Source organism: Mauremys mutica, chromosome 6 (genome assembly GCF_020497125.1).
Source record: "Mauremys mutica isolate MM-2020 ecotype Southern chromosome 6, ASM2049712v1, whole genome shotgun sequence".
Classification (NCBI taxonomy): domain Eukaryota; kingdom Metazoa; phylum Chordata; order Testudines; family Geoemydidae; genus Mauremys; species Mauremys mutica.
The window spans coordinates 19,713,931-19,737,119 of NC_059077.1; the positions used below are offsets into that span (position 1 = coordinate 19,713,931).

The window sequence follows — 23,189 nt, forward strand, 5'->3', positions numbered from 1 at the left end:
TTTTGAATTTTTCTTTATTTAAAATTGTTTTTGAGGGATATACTACCCAATCTTTTTAGGGCCCTCACCTTACAGACTGTTGAAATACAATTTGGAACTCATATTTCAGTGTTAAATAATATAGATTGTGTTGGTTTGAAAGGTCTTCTAGACAGAAAGCAAATGCCTGTAAAATTATTTCTGCATTTGACACTGATCATGTAAATTAATCTACAAAGCCATCCAGCCCACCAGCTGATCCTGCTTTCAGCCTAAAGAGAATCACTGTTATTTATATAGAAGCATCTGTTTACATGATGCTATACAACAGGGGCAAATCCAGTCCTCAATATATGGCTTGAGAAGTCAGAGCATGCACTGGGGAGATGCATGGAAGATTGGGACAAGCAATGCTCCTTCCAGGCTTCTCTGTGGCTACTGTTGCATCCTCAGGACTGGAGTCTCAGGCAGGTGCCTCCTGTCTGCCAAAGGAAGACCATCTGGTGAATCCATCATGGATCCATCAGCTCTAGATCTGGGTCCTTCACTGTCCTGCCCTCAACCCCAAGTGTGTATAAGGAGTCTCACAGAGCACAGAGGGAATACAGATCCCATTCACAGGCCACTGAAAGCCCAGTCCTCTTCCCGTATATCCACGGTATTCCATGCCTATAGTGGGAAAGGACAGGATTTGGTGTGCCAGACATAAAGAGACCTCGGCTCTGATGATCTCACATGCTAAGGGTGCTGCAGGTACAAAGAACAAAGAAAATAGAATGCAGGTGCACTGTAAAAAAGATAAACAAAAAGAAATAGTACTTTTTCAATTCACCTCATACAAGTACTGTAGTGCACTCTCTTTATCGTGAAAGTGCAATTTATAAACGTAGATTATTTTTGTTACATAATGCACACAAACAAAACAATGTAAAACAAGTCCACTAAGTCCTCCTTCTTGTTCAGCCAATTGCTAAGACAGACAAGTTTGTTTACATTTACTGGAGAAAATGCTACCCGCTTCTTATTTACAATGTCACCTGAAAGTGAGAACTGGTGTTTGCATGGCACTTTTGTAGCCAGCATTGCAAGGAATTTACATGCCAGATATGCTAAGCATTTATATGCCTCTTCATGCTTCACCTACCACTCCAGAGGACATGCTTCCATACTGATGATGCTTCTTAAAAAAATAATGCATTAATTTAATTTGGGACTGAACTCTTGCAGAGAATTGTATGTCTCCTGCTCTGTGGTTTTACTCACATTCTGCCATATATTTTGTGTTATGACAGTCTCGCATATGTTGTTCGATTTAAGAACACTTTCACTGCAAATTTGACAAAATGCAAAGAAGGTACCAATGTGAGATTTTTAAAGATAGCTACAGCATTCAACTCAAGTTTAAGAATCTGAAGTGTCTTCCAAAATCTGAGAGGTAAGAGGTGTGGAGCATGCTTTCATAAGTCTTAAAAGAGAAGCACTCTGATGCAGAAACTACAGAACCCAAACCACCAAAAAAGAAAATCAGCCTTCTATTGGTGGCTTCTGACTCAGACAATTAAAATGAACGTGTGTCAGTCCCTACTGCTTTGGATCGTTATCAAGCAGAACCTGTCATCAGCTTGGCAGAATACGGGTAAAACCACAGAGCAGGAGACATTCAATTCTCCCCCAAGGAGTTCAATCACACATTTTAAAATACTGTTTCTCTTGTGTATCTTTTTTACAGTGCAAATATTTATAATAAAAAATAATAATATAAAGTGAGCACTGTACCCTTTATATTCTGTGTTGTAATTGAAATCAATATATTTGAAAATGTGGAAAAACATCAAAAATATTTATAATAAATTTAAATTGGTAATCTATTATTGTTTACCAGTGTGATTAAAACTGTGATTAATAGTGATATTTTTTATCTCATGATTAATCATGATTAATTTTTTTAATTGTTTGACAGCCCTAATAAATATGCAGGTTGTACCACTTCCAAATTTATTATTTCAAGGCCAGATTAAGGAAATCCAGGGCCTTAGGCATACCACAACACAGAGATATGTATCATGCTCTCTGCAGACTCTGATCACTGCATCAGGTACACTCAAGTGACATTTTCAATCTTTTCTTCACAACAATGGGGACTCAAGACTTAAATGAAAACTGTGATTCTGATGTAGTCATCTGACTCCAGGATTTGGGAGCCCTAGGCAAAGACCTAAAGTGCTTATGTCTTAAACCCGTCCTGCATTCTGTCATTATTCTAACGTTCTTGCTTTATTCAGACTGAATTCAATAAGGAGCAGCATTCCCTCTTTTCATAACTACATTTCCCAAAGAAATTATGTATTCTGAGGGTCTGATCCAAAATGGCCAGGAGCTTTGACTAACAAGAGCTAGGAATGCACTCAGAACCATTCCCTTAAATGATGGCTGTAGAATTATGGATGGAATAGATTTGATAGGGAAGACAGGCACCTCCTGGAGAGTTTCAAATGTAGTCAAGACAATAGTTCCCACTAAATTCCTATAGAATATTACTACCATATTTCTACTGAGCATAGGCAAATTAGAGTAGACATTTATCAATGCATATCATTAACAGCAAAAAATTTTTAGCCATCATGGACACCAAGGTTTTCATGGCTACTACAAAGGATGAAGGGCTTCTCTGTAACGTTAAATCATGAATATCTTTTTTCTGAAATGCACTTTGCGAATAATGAAATTTCCAAGTTTATCACCCCAGTCCCTTGTTCGAAGCTGCGTGGAATAAAAAGACAAATAACTAAGGAGAAATTTTCACAGATTCTAGCAAAGGAAGCTTCTTGTACCTGGGCCTCCCTACTTCTTCCATTTAGAAGCCCTAAGGCAAACCAAGATTCTCTGTCAATTACAGAAAAATCAATGAAGATACTGTTCAGGACTCCCTTTCACCATTCAGTGCAGATGATATCCTTCACTTTCTAGCACTGATTCATTTACTTTCAACCTCTCTGGGGGCTACTGACATATTGCTATCTTTGAAGAATCTGAAGGAAAAACTGCCTTTGTTTCCTACTGCAACTTGTTCGAATGCACAGCGCGGTATCCTGAAACAAGTCTGTGGCTTTGTAAAGACTGGGGTGTATCATACAAGTGAAATAAAAATTAAAGCGGTGTTTGGTATCATTCGATATCCAACCTTTTAAATATTTGTAGCCAAGAACCTTTAAACTGCCATTTCCTTAGATCTCACATGCCAAAAAGGATTGAACCTGGATAGGATTTCAATGGGAGACTTCTAGTGATAATCAAAGTGGTTCCAAGAACTCGCACTGATGCGTCAGAAACTGACTCTTTTCCCTGAATGTCAATTGGACCCTCACTCCGTCAATACACAAAGTTCAAGGGTAAGGGTAGTGATGCTGAAGTTGCTGCTTTTAGGATGAAACAAAACCAATCTTCTTCTGGAGATGATCAAAGATCCCATAGCTCTTTTTGCAAAACTAGTTCTGTTAGCCCCATTATCCTGATCAAATCCCAGTTAAAATGGTTGAATTCTGCCTATGTAAAATTCTCCCCATAGGTGCAATTGGATACAGTCCCATTGCTCAGGTCCCATGGTTCATGTAGTAAAGCCTTACGCTATATAGAAATATTGTGTAGATAATGCAGCCTTCAACTATCTTCATTACCTTAGTCCTTGAAAAGAACAGTCTTCAGGGTTTCAACAGTCCTGCAATCTCCAGATATTTTGGCATCAGTGTGATGTCAGTCTGGATGTACTAACTATACAGTTTGGCATTCAGATAACATCACAAGTCACTTACAATAAATCCTACTCTGTATCTTGGTTTATCAATTGTTACAAAATCTTCTTTGCCTATGTACCACAGACCACTCAGAATGCACTGACATTGATTTCACTGCTGCTGCTAACACCTTGAATTAACTGGTGCTTCCCTCCTGAACTATTGTTTGTACATAAATTGGAAATGTACAACATATTTGCTTTATTTAATTATTTGCAGTGGCATCACGTTGTTCACATACATAGACGATGATGATTAAAACAACTGATGAAAAAATTATGCTTTCCATGAGCCAACATGAGGCAGTGTATGCAGAAGGAGATATAGATACAGCAGCATATATGTGCATAATTCAATAAAAGCCTCTCTGGTTGAACCACAAATACTATGTAAAGACTTTTCATGTTTTCTACTTGACTTGTGATAATCACATCTGATTCACTCAAAACTTTCACTGGAACTCCAAGAATTAAATATTTAAAATGCATTGTAATATCATGTTAAAACTCTTTTCAGGGGTCATTTGTGGAAGGAATAGGCGCTACTTGGGCACATCTACACAAACACTTTGCAGCAAGCTGGGGTGTCACTCTACCCCACACTAGCCTGCCATGCTCCGAGTGACCTTGTGGACCCTGCTACTACACACTAAATGTTCCCTAGTTTGCTTTGATCTACCCTGCTTTAAACATGGAGATAGATTTACACCCCAGCTTGCTGCAAATTAAATGTTTGTGTAGACAAGACTATGAGCAATATTCTATTCTCACTCTTTAACTTCTGTTAATGAGAGTGAGAGTTCTGTACAAAAATCAAGGGATGGTCCTATATTTTCTGTGAGGCCCAAAAGCAGTGCTAGAAATGTGCTAAGACAGATAAATACTGTTACTTTTATGGGGTCCTAAGGCCCATGAGACACTTGGCCTTGTAGGGGTGCAAAAGTCCCAGAAGACTTCATCTATTTGTCAAGATATTTATGTGGCCCTCATCATTACCATAATAGCTGAATGTGTAAGCTTGCTTTGCATTGGGATCACCTAGTCTTGGAAGACTGATTTGGCATGCAAAGGGTGGGGGACATTACCCATTCCATGGCAGAGAATAGGAGATTTGACTAGAGGACAAAGAAATCATATAAATAGGTCTAGTCCTTACTTCCTAAGTAGCCCTACTTCCTAATTTTATTAGATCCTCTGGCAAGGAGTTCCACAGGTTGACTGTGCGTTGTGTGAAGAAATAATACTTCCTTTTATTTGTTTTAAACTTGCTGCCTATTAATTTTATTTGGTGATCCCTAGTTCTTGTGTTATGAGAAGTAGTAAACAACACTTCCTTATCTACCAATCATGATTTTATAGACCTCAATCATATTTCCCCTTCGCTGTCTCTTTTCCAAGCTGAAAAGTCCCAGTCTTATTAATCTCTCCTCATATGGAAGCCGTTCCTTACCCCTAATCATTTTTGTTGCCCTTTTCTGAACCTTTTCCAATTCCAATATATCTTTTTTGAGGTGGGGCGACCACATCTGCACACAGTATTCAAGATGTGGGCGTACCATGGATTTATATAGAGGCATCATATTTTCTGTCCTATTATCTATCCCTTTCTTAATTATTCCCAGCATTGTGTTTGCTTTTTTGACTGTCGCTGCACATTGAGTGGATGTTTTCAGAAAACTATCCACAATGACTCCAAGAGCTCTTTCTTGAGTGATAACAGCTAATTTAGACCCCATTATTTTATATGTATAGTTGAGATTATGCTTTCCAATGTGCATTACTTTGCATTTATCAACATTGAATTTCATCTGCCATTTTGTTGCCCAGTCATGCAGTTTTGAGAGATCCTTTCATAGCTCTTTGCCTGGGTCTTAACTATCTTTAGTCATTTTGTATCATCTGCAAATTTTGCCACCTATTTATCCCTTTTTCCAGATCATTTATGAATATGTTGAATAGGACTGGTCCCAGTACAGACCCCCCTGGGGGACACCACTATTTACTTCTCTCCACTCTGAAAACTGACCATTTATACCTACCCTTTGTTTCCTATCTTTTAATCAGTTGCCAATCCATGAGAGAACCTTCCCTCTTATCCTGTGGCAGCTTACTTTGCATAAGAGCCTTTGGTGAGGGAACTTGTCAAAGACTTTCTGAAAATCTAAGTATACTATATCCACTGGATCCCCTTGGTCGGTCCACATGCTTGTTGACACCCTCAGAGAATTCTAGTAGATTGGTGAGGCATGATTTCCCTTTACTAAAATCATGTTGACTCTTCCTCAACAAATTATGTTCATCTATGTTCTTTATTCTTCACTTCTTGCTCCCCCACCCCTTTTTTTAGCAGTGAAACTGGGCTAGCAACCACCTCCAGCAAATGAGCTCTTTAAAGGGTCTCCCTAATACTGCATTTGTATGATTTGTGTAAGTATCTGTAGACTCATTGTTTAAAAACCTGCCTGTAATAAGGCACTTAATTCTGCTGGTGTTTTGGGGCTCTATTCTGCCCCACCCCCAATATTCATGAGAGGTCTAGTGGTCCTAATTCACACACATAGGCCATTGACTTCAGTGTGACTACCTGCTAAAGAATTTGCAGAATTGGACCCTTTCATGATTGCTTAAGACAATTTTAATGCATTTTTGTGTGTGCAAACCTTTTTATTTAAAGGTTATTCATGAAAAATGTATATCTTGTGTTTATGAGACTTTACTTGCTCTTTCGGTGACTGAGTCTGTAATGAATTTAGTACAGGATTTAGACACACTGTTTGTAGATGGGCAAGCAGTTTACAAAGACCCTTTAGAGGTATTGGGCAATTTAAAAACAGATGTTGACTTCAAAGGCTATTTCAAAATGTAGCACTTGGCTACGTTTTCCTTAAAACATACCATAAGTCCTAATTATTTTTTTTAAATTAAATGTAATTAAACTGCGTCATAAACAAATGACTGAGCAAATTTCATCTGAAACCTGAGCACATTTGAGTGTTGTAAGTGGAGAAATATTTGGTGTGAATGGGAATTTTGACTCCTGCGCTTCCCTTTGCTCCACCAGCCTTCCTTATAACGTTTGCTCCGCTGTGCCAGAGCTCCTGGAAGCACATTATACTTTTTAAAAACTAGTCTTTGTAGCACCAGCATCATCCAGAGCTGAACCCCACAAACCCTTCTTGCGGGGACTCTCAGGGGAAGTTCTGAAGGCGGGAGGCCTCCCGGCCTGGGGGCTGGCGGCCGGCCCGGGGCTTCTCTGGCCACGGAGGGGGCTCGGGAGTGGGGGGGTTCTGGAGGAGAAAATGGGGGGGTTGGGCAGTGTGATGGGGGCTCTGATGGGGAAAACGGGGGGATTCGGACAGTGTGAGGGGGGCTCTGGTGGGGGAAACGGCATGTTCAGGTGGTGTGAGGGGCTCGGGCGTGGGGAAGGGGGGGCTCTGGTGAGGGAAATGGCGGGTTCAGGCAGTGTGAGGGGGGCTTGGGCGTGGGGAAGGTGGGCTCTGGTGGGGGTAAACGGGGGGGTTGGGTGGTGTGAGGGAGCTCGGGCATGGGGAAGGGGGGCTCTGGTGGGTTCAGGCACTGTGAGGGGGCTCGGGCATGGGGAAGGGAGGGCTCTGGTGGGTTCAGGCACTGTGAGGGGGCTCGACGTAGGGAAGGGAGGGCTCTGGTGGGGGAAACGGGAGGGTCGGGCGGTGTGAGGGGGCTCGGGCGTGGGGAAGGGGGGCTCTGGTGGGGAAAATGGGGGGGTCGGGTGGTGTGAGGGGGCTCGGATGTGGGGAAGGGGGGGGCTCTGGTGGGACAAACGGGGGGGTCGGGCGGTGTGAAGGGGGCTTGGGTGTGGGGAAGAGGGGCTCTGGTGAGGGAAATGGGGGGTCGGGCGCTGTGAGGGGGGCTCGGGCAGGCTCTGGTGGGAGAAACGGGGGGGTTGGGTGGTGTGATGGGGCTTGGGCGTGGGGAACGGGGGCTCTGGTGGGGGAAACGGGAGGGTCGGGCGGTGTGAGGGGGCTCAGGCGTGGGGAACGGGGGCTCTGGTGGGGGAAACGACAGGTTCGGGCGGTGTGAGGGGGCTCAGGCGTGGGGAACGGGGGCTCTGGTGGGGGAAACGACAGGTTCAGGCGGTGTGAGGGGGGCTCGAGTGTGGGGAAGGGGGGTCTCTGGTGGGGCAAACGGTGGGGTCGGGCGGTGTGAAGGGGGCTTGGGTGTGGGGAAGGGGGGGCTCTGGTGGGACAAACGGGGGGGTCGGGCGGTGTGAAGGGGGCTTTGGTGTGGGGAAGTGGGGCTCTGGTGGGGGAAATGGGGGAGTCGGGCGGTGTGAGGGGGTGCTCGGGTGGGCTCTGGTGGGGGAAACGGGGGGTCAGGCGGTGTGAGGGGGCTCGGGCGTGGGGAAGTGGGGCTCTGGTGGGGGAAATGGGGGGTCGGGCGGTGTGAGGGGGGCTCGAGTGTGGGGAAGGAGGGCTCTGGGGGCGGAAACGAGGGGGTCGGGCGGTGTGAGGGGGGCTCGGGCGTGGGGAAGGGGGGGCTCTGGTAGGGGAAACGGGGGGGTCGGGCGGTGTGAGGGGGGCTCGGGCGTGGGGAGGGGGGGCTCTGGTAGGGGAACGGGGGGGTCGGGCGGTGTGAGGGGGCTCGGGTGGCGGAAATGGGGGGGTCGGGCGTGGGGGGGTCTGGCGGAAGGCGCGGGCCTATAGCTATCTGCACCCCTCCCCACCCATCTGGAGGCAGCCCCACCAGGCAGCGTGTGGCCACCGCGGCTCCTACGTTCCTTAGCGCCGCTCCCCGCAGGCTCTTTGGGAGACTACGGTTCATTCATTACCGCCGGTGCCCGCACGGCCCGGTAACGCTCGGCCCCCAGCCCGGCCGGCGGGAACGGGCCTGGCCTGAGGGGCAGCGGCGCCTCCGAGCCCCCGCGCAGCCGGCTGCCATTTCAGCGCCGCCTGCAGCTCCGAACCCTCCATTTTATTTGTAATCCCGCCTCGTGCCCGCTCGCAGCTCCCGTGGCTCCGGATTGCCTCTCGGAGTTGCCTCCCCCCGCGACACACACAGCGCCATCGCAGCTCGCTCGCTGTAACGCCAATGGGCCGGTTTCTCTAGCTTCTCCCCCACCCCATCCCCCCACCCCACCCCGCCGCTTGCAACTCCATTGCTTTCCCAGGCATGAGAAATTGCAAAATGGTCCGGGTGGCTAGTGTGCTGGGGCTGGTGATGCTCAGCGTGGCTCTGCTGATCTTATCCCTCATCAGCTACGTGTCCCTGAAAAAGGACAATATCTTCACCACCCCCAGATATGCCAGCTCGGGGGTGCCCAGAATGTACATGTTCCATGCTGGATTCAGGTAAGTGCCTGCTGTTTCTCGCTCCGTTTTAAGGCGGGTGGATGCACACGGGAGGGCGGGGGGGGGAGTCTTGTATCTTGGCTCTCCCCGGCACCCTTTGAGGGTTGCTTTTAAAACGAAACAGCACCCTGCGAGTCAATCGATGTGCTCGCTCTGCTCTGGGCTTTCGCACCAGCGGCCAAAACCACAGGGCCCCTTGGTCTGTGTGGTGGGGAGGATGCTGCTGACTGACCTGGGGGAAAGGCTCATGTTAGTTGATGATCATGGTGGCTCCACGCCCGGTTCATATATATTCCAGGGGGCGAGCTAATGGCGCAGGCGCCCTGGTCCCCTGGATTGAGGTGGGGAAAGGCTGGGAGTCCCGTCCCCCCCAGACGTCTTCCCTTGCAACCCTCCCCCACTTTGCAATTTCCCCCACCAGGGAGATTCCAGCCCCGGGTCCAGCGCAGAGCCATTCCCGGCAGAGGGCTCCAGGCTCAGGGCACAAGATGCTCTCTGGACCCCCAGCACCCAGAGCGGTTCCCAGCTCTCCTTCCTCCCCAGCCTGCTGTTCTTCAGCTGGAGAGGGAGAAAAGTGGCTCAGATCCCCATCTTGCATGGCGCTTTGGATTCTGCTTTGCACTTGATGGGGGTACCGAGGGGACCACACTGCTGCACCCCCGGAAATCCAAGGGGTTGAGCCCGACGAGAGGCGAACGGGTCTGGGTCATATCGGTGGGGCTGGAACTCCTTGCAGAAACGCTCTGTGCTGGCTGATGCAGTCCGTGTGCAAAGCCCGTTGCATCTTCTAGGGGACACATGAAGAGAGATTCCCTTCCCTTCCCTACCCTACAGTGCTGAGCTTTCTGAACAAGGGCAACCTACAAGCCAAATCCCTCAGAGAAATGCGGGACACTGGTGGAGGGGAAGGATAGTTGTTAAACTGCTGGAGTTTCTGAGGCTTAGGGGGGTGAGGGAGAGAGAGAAAAGAGACATGAAAGCAGAATAAAATGAACAGGCAGAACCCTCTTATCATAATAACCCAGGCCCAGGGAGCGGGGCTGGCTGCTGGAGGCTGCCTGCTGGTCGATCGCTGTCCGTGGTGCTGATTTACGCTCTGAACCTGCCCATCTATTTGACTTCAATTCCAGCACGGTAATATTTTTGACGGCCATTTTATGAATTCTGCAGTGCACAGAAATGTGTAAAGTCTCTCTTCCCCTCCGTTCAGATTGATTTAAACAGGGAGACCAGACTATGACGGGGGAAATGGAGATTTTGCTCAGTTAGTTCCCTGTCCATTAAGTCATCCGCACTGAAACAGACAGAATCTTTAAACTCAGCCCTGAACAATTTGTTAATTCCGTGTGTGTGTACATGCGTGCGTGCTCGTTTTTCAGGTCCCAGTTTGCACTGAAGTTTCTGGACCCTTCATTTGTACCAATTACAAATTCGTTGACACACGAGCTGCAGGAAAAGCCTTCCAAATGGACGTTTAATAGAACAGCATTCTTACATCAAAGGTGAGAGAGAATCAAACCAAGGGACTGTTTTGTTAGGCATGGGGCTCTAGTCTAGTGCTCTAGTGCAATTATCCCTCTCCCTATATATGTACCTGTGGTTGGTGTATAGTTAGAAAATATAATCAGGTAATTATAAATACTGAACTCTGAGTAACTTGCCAGAACTCTTGAGACAAAGAGTGAGTCCGAACATTTCCCAACAAGGTGAAGTGTTTAAAAAAATATACAAAATAAAATACATCACTGTCTTAGGGTAATTTATTATTTCATTAAAGAACAGAAGCTGTTTTACAACAATGGAATATTATTGTTATACTAATGGGATGTGACCAGGTTTATCAAAATGATAATTAATTTGCTATTATTTCAAGAGAATTTAAAAAAAACTTTACGAATCAATATATAAAATATCAAATATTATATTCATTAAAATACACAAAATTGTTTTAGTGAAACTTCTCAGCCAATTAGCAGCCAGTAATTCTGTAAAAATGCAGACTAGGTCTTTCTTTGTAACCATAGCTGTTTCTGGTTGTCTAAAACATGGGGAACATGATGGAAACATTTCTGATCCAATTACAATTAATTCTTTCCATAATGATTTTCATCTCGACTTCACCAAATTCCATTTAACAAGATGACAACATGGCAATAGAAATTATTCCTCAGTTCCCTTCATTTCCTCAAAACTCAACATTTGCAAGAATTTAATATTAGGTGAAATGCCTTTTAGTCTATTATTGATGCTCTTCTTCAACTTGTGATACTAATGCTGGTGAATGGTGGGCCAGTCTTCTTTCTTTCTTTATGTATATATGTGCTTAGCCATTGATCTTCAGTCAGTGGAGATTTCTGCTTAGAGATTGATGCCACAATCTGGGTCAATAACATTATAAGAATACAAATTTTGCCTGAAAATTGCCCAGTGTTTTTAAAGGCTAGATTGTGGCTTGGATTACACAACCAGGCAGAGAAGTAAGAACTTTCTTAACACCCCTGTGCAGCCCACCCGCTCTTGGGTTTTGGCACAAAGGAGAGAGCTGAGCAATGTGTCCACTAACTGTTTCCTTGGAATGGGTAGGAGAGGTGGTGAACTTTGGCTCCATTCCCTCTACTCTTTGGTCTCTAGTCAACACAGCAGATGAGGCAGTGTGGAGCTGTGGGAAATAATTTGTGGCTGGTATAGCCCAACACTAAATTACAACCCTTCAGGGGCCAGAGAGGAAATTGTGGTTCTTCCCTGGGGTGTTCCTGGAATGACATCGCAATGTGTAACCACTATGGCCTGTGCTCTTGCAGCACAGTCTACCCTTAAATAAATAGCTCAGCTGCACCTCTATGTTGATGTTAGTTAATGCCTCAAGATCTGCCTTGCATTTGTCTGTTAGCAATAGACCATAATTAGGGTACCCACTGGGATTCCATTAATGCTTAGACATTTGAGGATGGCGAGCTGGAAGAGAGGTTGTTTGTTTTTCATAAACATGAGCAAATAAAGCAGTAATGGTTCATTTTCTAGTTTTATCCACTGCAGGCGAAATTCCAGAGTGTTTTTAGGATTCATAATAGCCCTTTTAAAAATTCCAGTTTGCTTGTTCAAATGAGCTATTACGGTATTATGTTTACATAAGGGGAGACAGTCGAATGTCATTTGTTTTGTGACTCAAAGCTTCTTAATGAGGTACAAGAAGCACTTGTATTAAAAATTTAGCTACATTACTGTTAATACAATTGAATATTCTTGACTGCTTCATTTTGTTTTAAGTACATCTTGGCATATGAGAGCTATCCAGACTCACCAAAGCACTTCAGTTCACTACCATGGGTGAAATTTACCCCTATCCAGAGGATCAGCACAAGGCCCAGGCATTGCCCTCAAGTTAGGGTTTAAACAGGATTTAGTCTTTTTGCTGAGGCTCTGCACAGCAGTGAATTTCATCCCATGTAAACAGTACACAGTTACAATCATATGCCTCAAACGTAAGAATTAATCAAGTATTATAATGTTGATATTATTCTGGGCCAGATCCTCAGATGATGCAAATCAGCACCGTCCATTAAAGTCAGTGGAGTTATGAAGATTGAGGATCTGGTCTCACAACTCTTGTCAGTTCATATCCATTTGAAAGCTGTTGCACTGCAACCCTCAGCTGGAATAACTTTACTCCAGTTGTTTAAATAAAACCAATCATGACATAAGAAAGAAAACCTCTATTTTGTATAAAGGAGAGAAATATAATGAAATGTTTTATTTTGGTTTTTTGTATTTTATTTTAGGCAAGGAATTCTCCAGCATGTTGATGTAATAAAAAATTTTTCTTTGACCAAGAATAGTGTTCGGATTGGACAGCTGATGCATTATGATTATTCCAGCCATAAGTATGTTTTCTCTATTAGCAATAACTTCAGATCACTGCTTCCAGATGTCTCACCTGTCTTGAATAAGCATTATAACATTTGTGCTGTTGTTGGAAATAGTGGAATCCTTACAGGGAGTCAGTGTGGACAAGAAATAGATAAGTCTGATTTTGTTTTTCGTTGCAACTTTGCTCCAACTGAGGCTTTCCAAAAAGATGTTGGAAGGAAAACCAACCTTACAACCTTCAATCCCAGCATCCTGGAAAAGTATTACAACAATCTTTTGACCATTCAGGATCGCAATAACTTTTTTCTAAGTTTAAAAAAGCTTGATGGGGCCATTCTTTGGATCCCAGCTTTTTTCTTCCACACTTCAGCAACTGTTACAAGAACATTGGTTGACTTCTTTGTTGAGCATAGAGGGCAATTAAAGGTCCAGCTGGCTTGGCCAGGAAATATAATGCAGCATGTCAACAGGTTTGTATTTTTCATGTATTTCCCTCATTGAAACATATATCACTAATCAACTACTTTATTGATTTTTCATTCACAATTCACCTGATGTGCAATATCTTAAGGTTAGAACCTAATCCTGCTCCCATTGAAGGCAATTGAAGTTTTGCCATTGACTTCAATGAGAAGCACAATTGGTCCCTTAAGGTGAAATTCCCCCCATGCAAAAGAGTAGCACAAGGTCAATGTGGCATTTAATTCAGCATAAGTGGGATGTAAGTGGTTGCATGGGTTTTGTGCTGTCCCACTGCACAAGGGTGAATCACACGATGAATATAGCACTAGAGCACCATCAACCTTTGCTGTAAGTATTATAAGCCAGCCTATAGCCAGAGTCATCATATAAACAAGGTGACTTGACATAAGCAGGGTTGCAGTTCGGAGTAGTTTAAATTCTAGGCACTCTTGTTCTGGCTGAAGACTGTAAATACAATGCAATAATACTGGCATAAGTAGTGCATAGCCTTGTAATGGCTGTCTGCACAAGGGTTAATTTAACCCTAAGACCATGATCCTGCAGTTGCCTCCACATAGGCAAACAGAAGCCCATGTGTAGCCCAGATGGTGTCAATGGAGTTCTGCAAAAGTGAAGGGATCTTTCTGCAGATAGGGAATACTTTGCAGGATTGGGGACTAACAAACCAATGTCCTAATGGGCACCACTGCAGAGAGGCACAAAAAAATCTGTGATAAACTTGTGCAAGGATAGAGTTTTCAGTAACAGTGTTATACTCATGCTGTTTTAATAAGGCCTAACCTGAATAGTAACCCTAATATTATTCATATGATCACTTATGAATATTGACATTCTCCACCCACCATCCTGATTTCTTATAAATGGTCATATACAGAATTTGTACCTGAATCAGCCTCTGCTTATTATTTCACAGGTACTGGAAAAATAAACATTTGTCACCCAAGCGACTGAGCACAGGTATTCTTATGTATACCCTTGCTTCTGCAATATGTGAAGAGATCCACTTGTATGGGTTTTGGCCATTTGGATTTGATCCTAACACCAGGGAAGACCTCCCATACCATTACTACGATAAAAAAGGAACAAAGTTCACTACCAAGTGGCAGGAGTCCCACCAGCTGCCTGCAGAATTCCAGCTGCTCTACAAAATGCATGGTGAAGGACTAACTAAACTGACTTTGTCACATTGTGCCTAAGAACTTAAAACTTGAAGTGCCAAATGATTGTTTAAAAAGTGCCCAAAACTGAATTAAACATTCTTTAAAATATAATTCTAAAAAAAAAAAGAAAAAAACCTAAAATATTTTCCATAATATAAAGATGCTTTTTAATCACCCTTATCACAACTCATCAAAAGGTTTCAGCATATTTAGCAATGCAAAAGTGTTTATCAAAATGTACCAACACTATTCATGGACCAGGAAAGTTTAAACTATTTAAGATAGATATTTTGCATTTATAGATATGCTACTAAATACATGTTTTAAAATATTTTCATATATACATATATATATATTTTAACATTACACTAAATGCCTCTAACCTCCAAATTTTAATGTTCCATGGAGATTAGAATTAGAACCGTTAGTTTAAAGTATTTTGCTTATCTTACAGCTATTACTATTAGCAGTGAAACATACACATGTTGCCATGGCTAATTGGAGGAAGCTAATTAACATTTTCATTTACTATCAAGTTCTAGTTCTTTAGAACGGACTCTGATTTTCACAGTTTGCATATCATCTGTGGTCTTCTATTTTACATTTTCCTAGGAATAGTATTAAAGTGATGGGCCTTGTCATAGCTAGATACATAAATTGTTCTTAGGTTACTTCAGTGTTTTAATTCAGTTTGAGACAAATCCTAGAGGTGGACCCATTTAAATCAATGGGAATGTTGAATTAACATCAGTGTAACAGAATTTGGCTGTTTGATTTTAAAATTAATGTATCAAGATTATTAATACAATTTTTTTTAAATTCTATTCCGTTATGAGGAGACCCCAGGCATCCAAGGAAGGGCCCTTCATAATCCTATCCAAACATCTCCAAAGGGGGCTGGCAGTGATTTTAGAAATATAGATCCTTTTGGAGGAGGAGCACAATTTGTAATAGTCTCTTTGACCTAGGCTCTTCTATTTCTAAACTCCCCTTCATCGGTGTTGTTGCTGCACTTCCAGTCTTCACAAGCCTAACCCACATATTCTAAAGCCACTGCAAGAAACAGATTTTCCACTTCATAGTCCATTGCACTACCAACCAAAGCTCTAGTCCTGCAAAGAGTTCTGTGTGGCCTCTGGAGTCCACCTATGCAGATCTCATTACAGCATCAGGGCTCAAGATTTAAATTAGATTTTCACATACATTGTTTCTTTTTCCTTTTAGTGCTACTGTACCTCAAGAATAGTTATTCTATGTGTTTGGGTCACTGTGATACATTGTGTTATGTTCCAAAAGTGGCATCCATATTGGAAATGCTATACCCCATCCTGTTGCTCCCTCTCCATGTCCCCCTAAAAAAGATGTGCAGAAACCAGGGTAACCATTACATTGCTCCTGGACAAGTGTATATAGTTGTCTAAAAAAAAAGTGTAATGATGAAACGTAATTCGACAAAAATCTTGGATAGGTTTTTTATTTGGGAGCAGTGAGGATAAGCTCAATGCCAACAAACAGATTAAAATTACTGGCTAAAATTTTCAAATGTAGGTGCCAAAAGTTAATCACCTAATTCCATATTTAGGTAAATAAACATTCTCTGAAGTCCATGGGAGATGCAGGTTTCTAAACCACTTTGAAAATCAAGCAACTTATGTAGGGATGTAACTTTTGGGGCCTACATTTGAAAATGTTGGCCATTATGTCTCAGGCCAATTGATTCTAATATTTTTTAAATAAACCATTATACTTTAAAATATTCTAACAATTTTATATTGTTTTGTATGGCTTTAAGTGAAGAATAACTAAGCCCTGGAGGTATCTGTGCTAAAGATGTAAAACATCACACATGCTGCTACCTTAATTTTTCCAGGATTCCAGGATTCTTTATCTACAAAGTAGAAATAGAATTTAAGAAAGGAAAACTCCAGGGTAATATAAAGAATGTTCTAATCAGTGAGGAATGTTCTCCCTCCTCCATGGAATCCACTGAAACCTTTGCATCTTGGCTCGAGAGGGCCATGGCGGGACTGGTGAAGGATGGAAATGGGGACCACTGCTTTATTTAGCATACTCCCCTAAGCATCCATGGTGAAATGCTGACCCTAATGAACTCAGTGGGAGTTTTGCCTTTGATTTCAATAGGAATTTCTCCCTCAGTTCTTTCCTGAGGTTAATGGGAGTGTTAGCTCCATTTCTAAGCTTTCACCTCTCTCAGGATTCCCATGTGAGGGGAACATGGAGCCACCTTGCAACAACTTTAAAAAACTCTGAATCCCAATGCCTCTGGTGGAAAAGCAAATTCTATGTAGCTGACTTTGCATCATCAAACTCAGTCCGTGCTATGCATTGTTCTTAAAGTGGTATTTCCACCAGTGAAGGATGCCCCATTCACTGAATGGAGATCCTGAAACAGCAAGAGTTTTGAAACCATTTTCAAAATTCTTCTTTAATTGGTGGAGAGGACATAAATCACCAAAAAATTGCTGGTTTTGTTTTGTAAATAGAAACTTAAAACTGAAAGTGTTCAGGAGGAGGTTAGCCTATATCCAAACTCACAGAGTATAGAATATGCCATCATAGTGTTAATGGATGACTTCACGCTCTCCTGTTTAGAAATCGCATTATTGCTAAAGTTTCTTGCCCAGTTGTGTAAGCCTGCATCTGCTTTCCTGATATCTTTGTCTGTCCTGCTCGGTATTCTTAAGAATTCACACACTAGAGTATTACTTATTACAGGTGTTATTATTAAGTGGCCTGATAGTGGTGAGGCACCAATGTATCGTGGCTCCATATGATTCATTATTGCTTTTTTATTTATTATTTGCATTGCAGTAGCATGTGGGGTCCCCAGTCAGGGATTAGTTCTCCATTGTGCTAGCCACTGTTCCAACACAGGACAAAAAGACAGTCCCTGCCCCTTAAGATCTTACATACTAAGATATACAATACCTAGGTTAAGGAGCTAGGGCCCAGCCCTGCAAACCTCTACCTTCGGACTAGTCCTAGTGAAGTCAGATGAGTAAAGGTCTTCAGGATTGGACCTATCCCTTGTAACTCCTAATCTGCCATGTTACACTGTGGGTGTGATTGCTGTGGTACTCCTGAAGTCCAGTGGGATGTACAGACCACTTTCTTCTAGCCATGGAGTGGCATTGCTGTGTCTTTTGGGAGAAATTGCCATATGATGCCTTGCAAAGTGAGGTGTTATTGTGACTAAGGAAAGAGTGTAGGGAGTGTTCTATTAATTTAAATGGAATAGATGGGTTAAATGTGTTAGCATAATCCAGTCACTGTCCAATATTAAACAGTGTTCAACAAGGTTTGGGGTTTGGTATACAGAAACCTCAGCCTGCTTAGTACCATGGCAACCACATTATTACATATTCCTTTTAACCTTTTATTAAAGATACAGCAAAGAGAGAAAAATAGTTAAAGGATGCAAAATGTAAAGTATTAAGTAAGGTTTTCATGTTAACAACACCCCTTGTTCCCTTTCCCTTTAGCTGAAGAGAATTTTTAGAAGGAAGAAAAATCTTTGTTTGATAGTCATTAGATGGTACCAAAAATGATGATAATTGTCCTTTTGGGAAAAATTGATGAAGATTGTTGAGATGGGCTAGAGCTGTTGTTCCTGATACTATTGTTAAAGTTTGATCCTATTTCATCCCAGATAATGTCTGGGATTCAGCTGGAGCCAAGTAGAGGTGGTGATATGTTCTGGGTCTCTCTCTCTCTCTGGCCTGGTCTGGTCAGGACATCTCTCAAGATCAGGATGATGAAGGCCCAGGAGTCCTAGGAGATGGTGGGGTGGCAGCCATGATGGTGAAGTTTGCTCCAGTAGCAATTTTTCTCCCCAAAGTCTTTTTCTTTTAAAGACCCCAAAAAGGAATAATGGGTGGAATAGCACATCCTCTCATTATTTCGTCCACCAACTAGGCCTACTTCTGGTACAACAATTTTGGTTCACTAATTTCTGGTTCCACACTTTTCTTGCTTACACACAGGATCTTAACACAGTCCTTGAGTTATATCAGTAGGCCTTTTTGTATGGACTAATTCAGTCTTTCTCCATTTTGTACCTTTTCCCATCCACATTTGTTGCTACTGTGACATCTTATGAACTTACACTGACTTTTTACAATGGAACTCACAATTCAGGTAAATTTGTAAGCCCAGTTATCGCAGCTCAGGGTGCAGAGGGAGTAAGAGAGGAGCAACAGCCCAAGAATTAAGTTCTGAGCAATTGTCTTTTTCTGGGTGCCTGTGTCTAAGGAAGGTGAAAACATTATTTACATATTTTTCAAAAAGGAAGAATGAGAGTTATGAAGGGTAAGGTTCTGCACTAATTATTAACTAGGTACGTCAATTAATCTTTTCCAATGTACTTTACTATTGGATTGTACAGTATGTGTGTGTTCACTGTGGAAGTTAAATCCATTCTTAATTCACTGCTGTGTATAACAGAATATTCTTAGTCTAATTTAATATACACACACAGCCACCAATACACACCTAATTCTATAAACATTGTATCATATTTTGTACTGTGTGGAACTCAGTCACTGGAGAACAGGAAATATTGCAGGAAGGTTCATAGTTGGTAGCTGGCATTTTAATTAAGTGACGGATTATTAATTTAAACAGTGGGAAACTATAATTTTAATCTAATTAAGTAAATATGAACAATTAGCATCATATTTGTTTTAATGCTGAGGCCAATATGTTGTATATATTTTACAGTTGCTGGCTCTCAACAATAAGAAATTATATTGGCCAACAATGTCAATGTTTGGCTACTGTACATTGTTTACATAACATAGTTATGTGCAAGTTAGGTACATAGTTATGTACAAGTTTAGATTACTAATGAATTTAATTAGATGTAATCACAAGCAAATATGCACTCATCTAAATGAATGTCTAAATGAATGTTCTTTCCATCCAATCACATAGAGCATCTTCAAGAGACATTTTCACAAAGGGGAGCAATCTATTTAGGGCCAGATTCTAACACCTTTATTCTTGTTTAAGATCACCTTACTGCATGGGTTATTCCACTGTCTTCTTTTCATTGACTTCAATGGGAATACCCATGGAGTACGGTATTACTGAATCTGAATAAGAGTATCAGAATCTTTTCAAATGCAGTGGACCTTCTTATAATAAAGTCATCATTTTTTCACAGTGCAGCATCACTCCAAGCAGGAATTCTCTAGATCCAAAACTTTATCTGGTACATTTCAGTGTATTGAAATAATTTCAGCTCCAAATCCACTTCACTATGGGGTCCCATGCTATCAGAGTTCACCATGAATTCCACTGTTTAGTATAGTGGCAACATTTGGATCTGAATCTCTATTTTGGGTTGGTGTCCTGATCTGGAGTTTTGTTCCGCACTGCTCTACCATTTCCTGTTCAGAAAGTGGATTTATTTCTCCAGTAGAGCTAGTCAGAAAAACTTCAATGAAACCATTTTCCATTGGAAAAAGAGATTCCACTGAAATCAAAATGCTTCATAAAATTGTGTTGAAAAAAAAAAGGAAAAAAGTTTCTAAAATGTTAACATGTCCCATTTTGACATTTTCAGAACAAAAGGTTTCAGTTGTTCCCTTTGAAATGGTGTTTGTTTCAATTTTATATTTTGTATTATATATTACATATATATTATAATATAATATAAAGTAAAAAGCCAAAATTGAAACAAAACATTTCATTCAGCCCCAATTCTTTTTTTTCTGAAATTTTCTTCTGCAAAGAATTCTGAAATGTTCAGATTTCTTTCTTTATCAGAACAACAACAAATGTTGAAAACTCAAAATCCTGTGTAAAGTGGAAATTCCAGTGTCCACACAGCTGTAATCTCCAGCTTTTTTTTTCTTATAATTTTGCTTGCTATTATTTTCATCTGAGGACTGGATTCTGTTTCTGTGCCTGCTCTTTTGCACCCACAAAATAAATTGCAAGTGCAAAAATTATGGGAACAAACGACTCTGTAAAAGGGAGGTCACTCTTCTGAAACTATATCCCTAATTGTTGAAGGAAGTAGACTATGGAGTTGTGCCACTTATACCAGGGCTGAATTTGTTTAGTTTAAACAATGTTGCCTCCCTTACAGCCTGTTTCTCTCTCCCCACTCTCCCTTGCAGTGAAGTTATGGTACTGTAGGACGAAAGTCTCCTCTCGGAGATACACAGTGGAACTAGACTCCAAGTTCTGCTCTCTCCATAGGAAAAGAACTCCCAAGAGTTCTATCAGGGGTAAGATCCACTCTGGGTATTTGACAGGAGAATTTTCCCCTTGAAAACAGACTGTGGTTTGATAAGCACTACTGTGATGCTAGCAGGGAGAAAGAGGCACTAGGTGCTAAGTGAGAAACACAGATATCTTTAAATATCAGAAACAGGAATTCAGAAAATTATTGACAAAGGGCCATATCATACCATTGATTTTTACGCATAACTCCCCATTGTTTTTTCAGAACCCCATTGAACATTTCAGAGCCATCGATTTCAGTGGGGAGTTCTGCTTCAAAATCAATGATACAATAAGGCCCAAAGAAAATTGCTTTTTGGTATCAATATTCTTTGTTCAAGTTTGCTGCAATGTGGAAACCATGCTTTAAAACAATGTGTTACTTGTATCCTTCTGTTCTTCTAGATGGTCTTTCATATCTGCTTTTGTTTAGAGACAAAAATGACTGGATTCATTATGCAAATTGAAAGGAACACTACTTTGGGGGCCAATACTCTTCTCATTGGAGTAAATAGAAAGACTCCCATATGATTCATTCAGGGCAGGATCAAGCCCTTCTCCTTGTCCCAAAGCTCCAATTCCAAATTAGTTTATTTGGAGAAACTCACATTAAGAGCCTGATCCAGAAGTATCTATGCTGGTAAACTCCCTTTGACAACAGCAGGTGTTTTGCCTGTGTCAGGACTGCAGGATTGAGATCAGTGTCCTTTTCCTATTGTGTCTCACTCATGGCCCATGTAACCCTTTTCAGAGGAGTGAACCTGAAAAGAGTCAAAGATCCTGTGTTCACAAGCCAAAGTCACTGACGGTCCAGATTCTGCCACTTTTACAGGGAGTAGTTAGCACCTGACTCCATGACTACTCCCTGTGGCAGACTCTGGTTGTGTTTTATGGAGAGATCAAAGCCAAGACAAACGAATGGGGTTGAACTGGGAAGGCGCAGGGCCAGTAGCACCCAATATGTGTGCTGACTCACCACATCTTCCAAGCAGACTGACAGGGAGACCCCACATAAATTAAAGCAACTCGTCCAGCTGCTTTCCTCCAGCCGATCAGATTCTTTGAGTGTCAAGTGACAAAAATTGCACCCCACTCCAGGTATTGAGGAGGGTAAATCCATGCCTACATTTGTTATCTTGTTGGCTACACTCTTCCTGCCTTTCTCTTGCAATCTGAATTCCTTCTTGTCTATATCAATCTAAATGGATTTCTGATTGCGAAGGGTAAATATGCACTAGTACAAGTGAATGTCTCGATAGATAGGCATAGCTATAGGACATTGTATGCAGATATGTGTCCATTTTATGCAGCTATGTGTCATTTCCAAGCATTTTTGTTTAAAATATTGAATCATGGATACTGGTTCCAAGGAGAAGGGCACAAACTGTTCAAAACCAATACAGCCCTGTCTCATGAGGGTAGGATGCCTACCATGGGACAGGTTGCAAATGGAGACAAGGTAGGATAGGGTTATAAAGTCTCTAGGTGAGCACAATGTTGGGATGGATGCTGTTCTGGGGCAATATTGACTGTGGTGCCGCAGAGGGCTTTTGATGCATGATATCCATTAGGGTGAATTTTATCTATAAATAGTGGCCCTAAGCTCTTTTGAGCTAAAGTTTTAAGATCTTAGCTCTGATCACCTCAGGACTTGTTGATGTTCATGATACTGTTGCACAGTCCATAAAGGCCTATCCTGCTTCTAATAAAGTCAGTGACTGAATTTATGTGTGCAACTGCATGCCTATTTCCTTTCTCAGTGGGTATAAGCCATCCACCTATAAAGAAGACCTGTGAAGGTATGAGGATATGCATGTGTAAACTCACAAAGAAATGTGAGAGTGTAACACAGGAGCAGTGCTGATCTAGATGTTAGCTTGTATATTGGGGATTGGGCAGGAGAGCAGTAAAACATAAAACAAAACTGTACATAAAAATTGGAGATGTATATGTATTACTTCTGTTATTTTATATATCTTTATTTAACATTTTAGTACCTAGCATTTTTTCAGTGAATATTACATGTACGTAGGGCACACGAAAAAAATCATTTTGGCTATCACTTTGTTTATTTAACAGTTGAGTATACCAAAAAGTGAGGATTGTGAAATATAACTTAACTGTGAATGGAGACTGCAAAAAGAAATGATTTTGAAAGCAGGTTTTCTGTAAATGAATGTGTCTTTATTCTAATGACCATGCAGTTCAATGCTTGATGGAGTTGTTTTCACTAAAAAAGTAAAAATAATAATAAAAAAAATTAAAAACAGATCTGCCATAATTGTAATAAAGCATTTATTAGTTAATGGCCATATTAGAAGTATTATTTAT

At 41.8% G+C, this 23,189-nt stretch overlaps 1 protein-coding gene across 10 annotated transcripts in view; it reads left to right on the forward strand.

Moving 5' to 3' along the window:
* The window catches only part of ST8SIA3 (ST8 alpha-N-acetyl-neuraminide alpha-2,8-sialyltransferase 3), a 133,425-nt gene extending 116,875 nt beyond the window's left edge, over nucleotides 1–16,550 (forward strand). For 7 of the 10 annotated variants that reach the window (XM_045021068.1, XM_045021069.1, XM_045021073.1 and 4 more), the window contains 5 exons: nucleotides 9,046–9,096; nucleotides 10,122–10,230; nucleotides 10,476–10,598; nucleotides 12,876–13,433; nucleotides 14,360–16,550. In XM_045021068.1, coding sequence (XP_044877003.1) covers nucleotides 9,046–9,096; nucleotides 10,122–10,230; nucleotides 10,476–10,598; nucleotides 12,876–13,433; nucleotides 14,360–14,642 — 1,124 coding nt within the window. In that variant the 3' untranslated portion in view covers nucleotides 14,643–16,550. Of the gene's footprint in view, nucleotides 1–3,989; nucleotides 5,012–8,446; nucleotides 9,097–10,121; nucleotides 10,231–10,475; nucleotides 10,599–12,875; nucleotides 13,434–14,359 lie in introns of those variants that run through there. The other 3 variants (XR_006580422.1, XR_006580423.1, XM_045021067.1) reach the window with 2 other exon arrangements.
* Nucleotides 16,551–23,189: the final 6,639 nt, after the last annotated feature.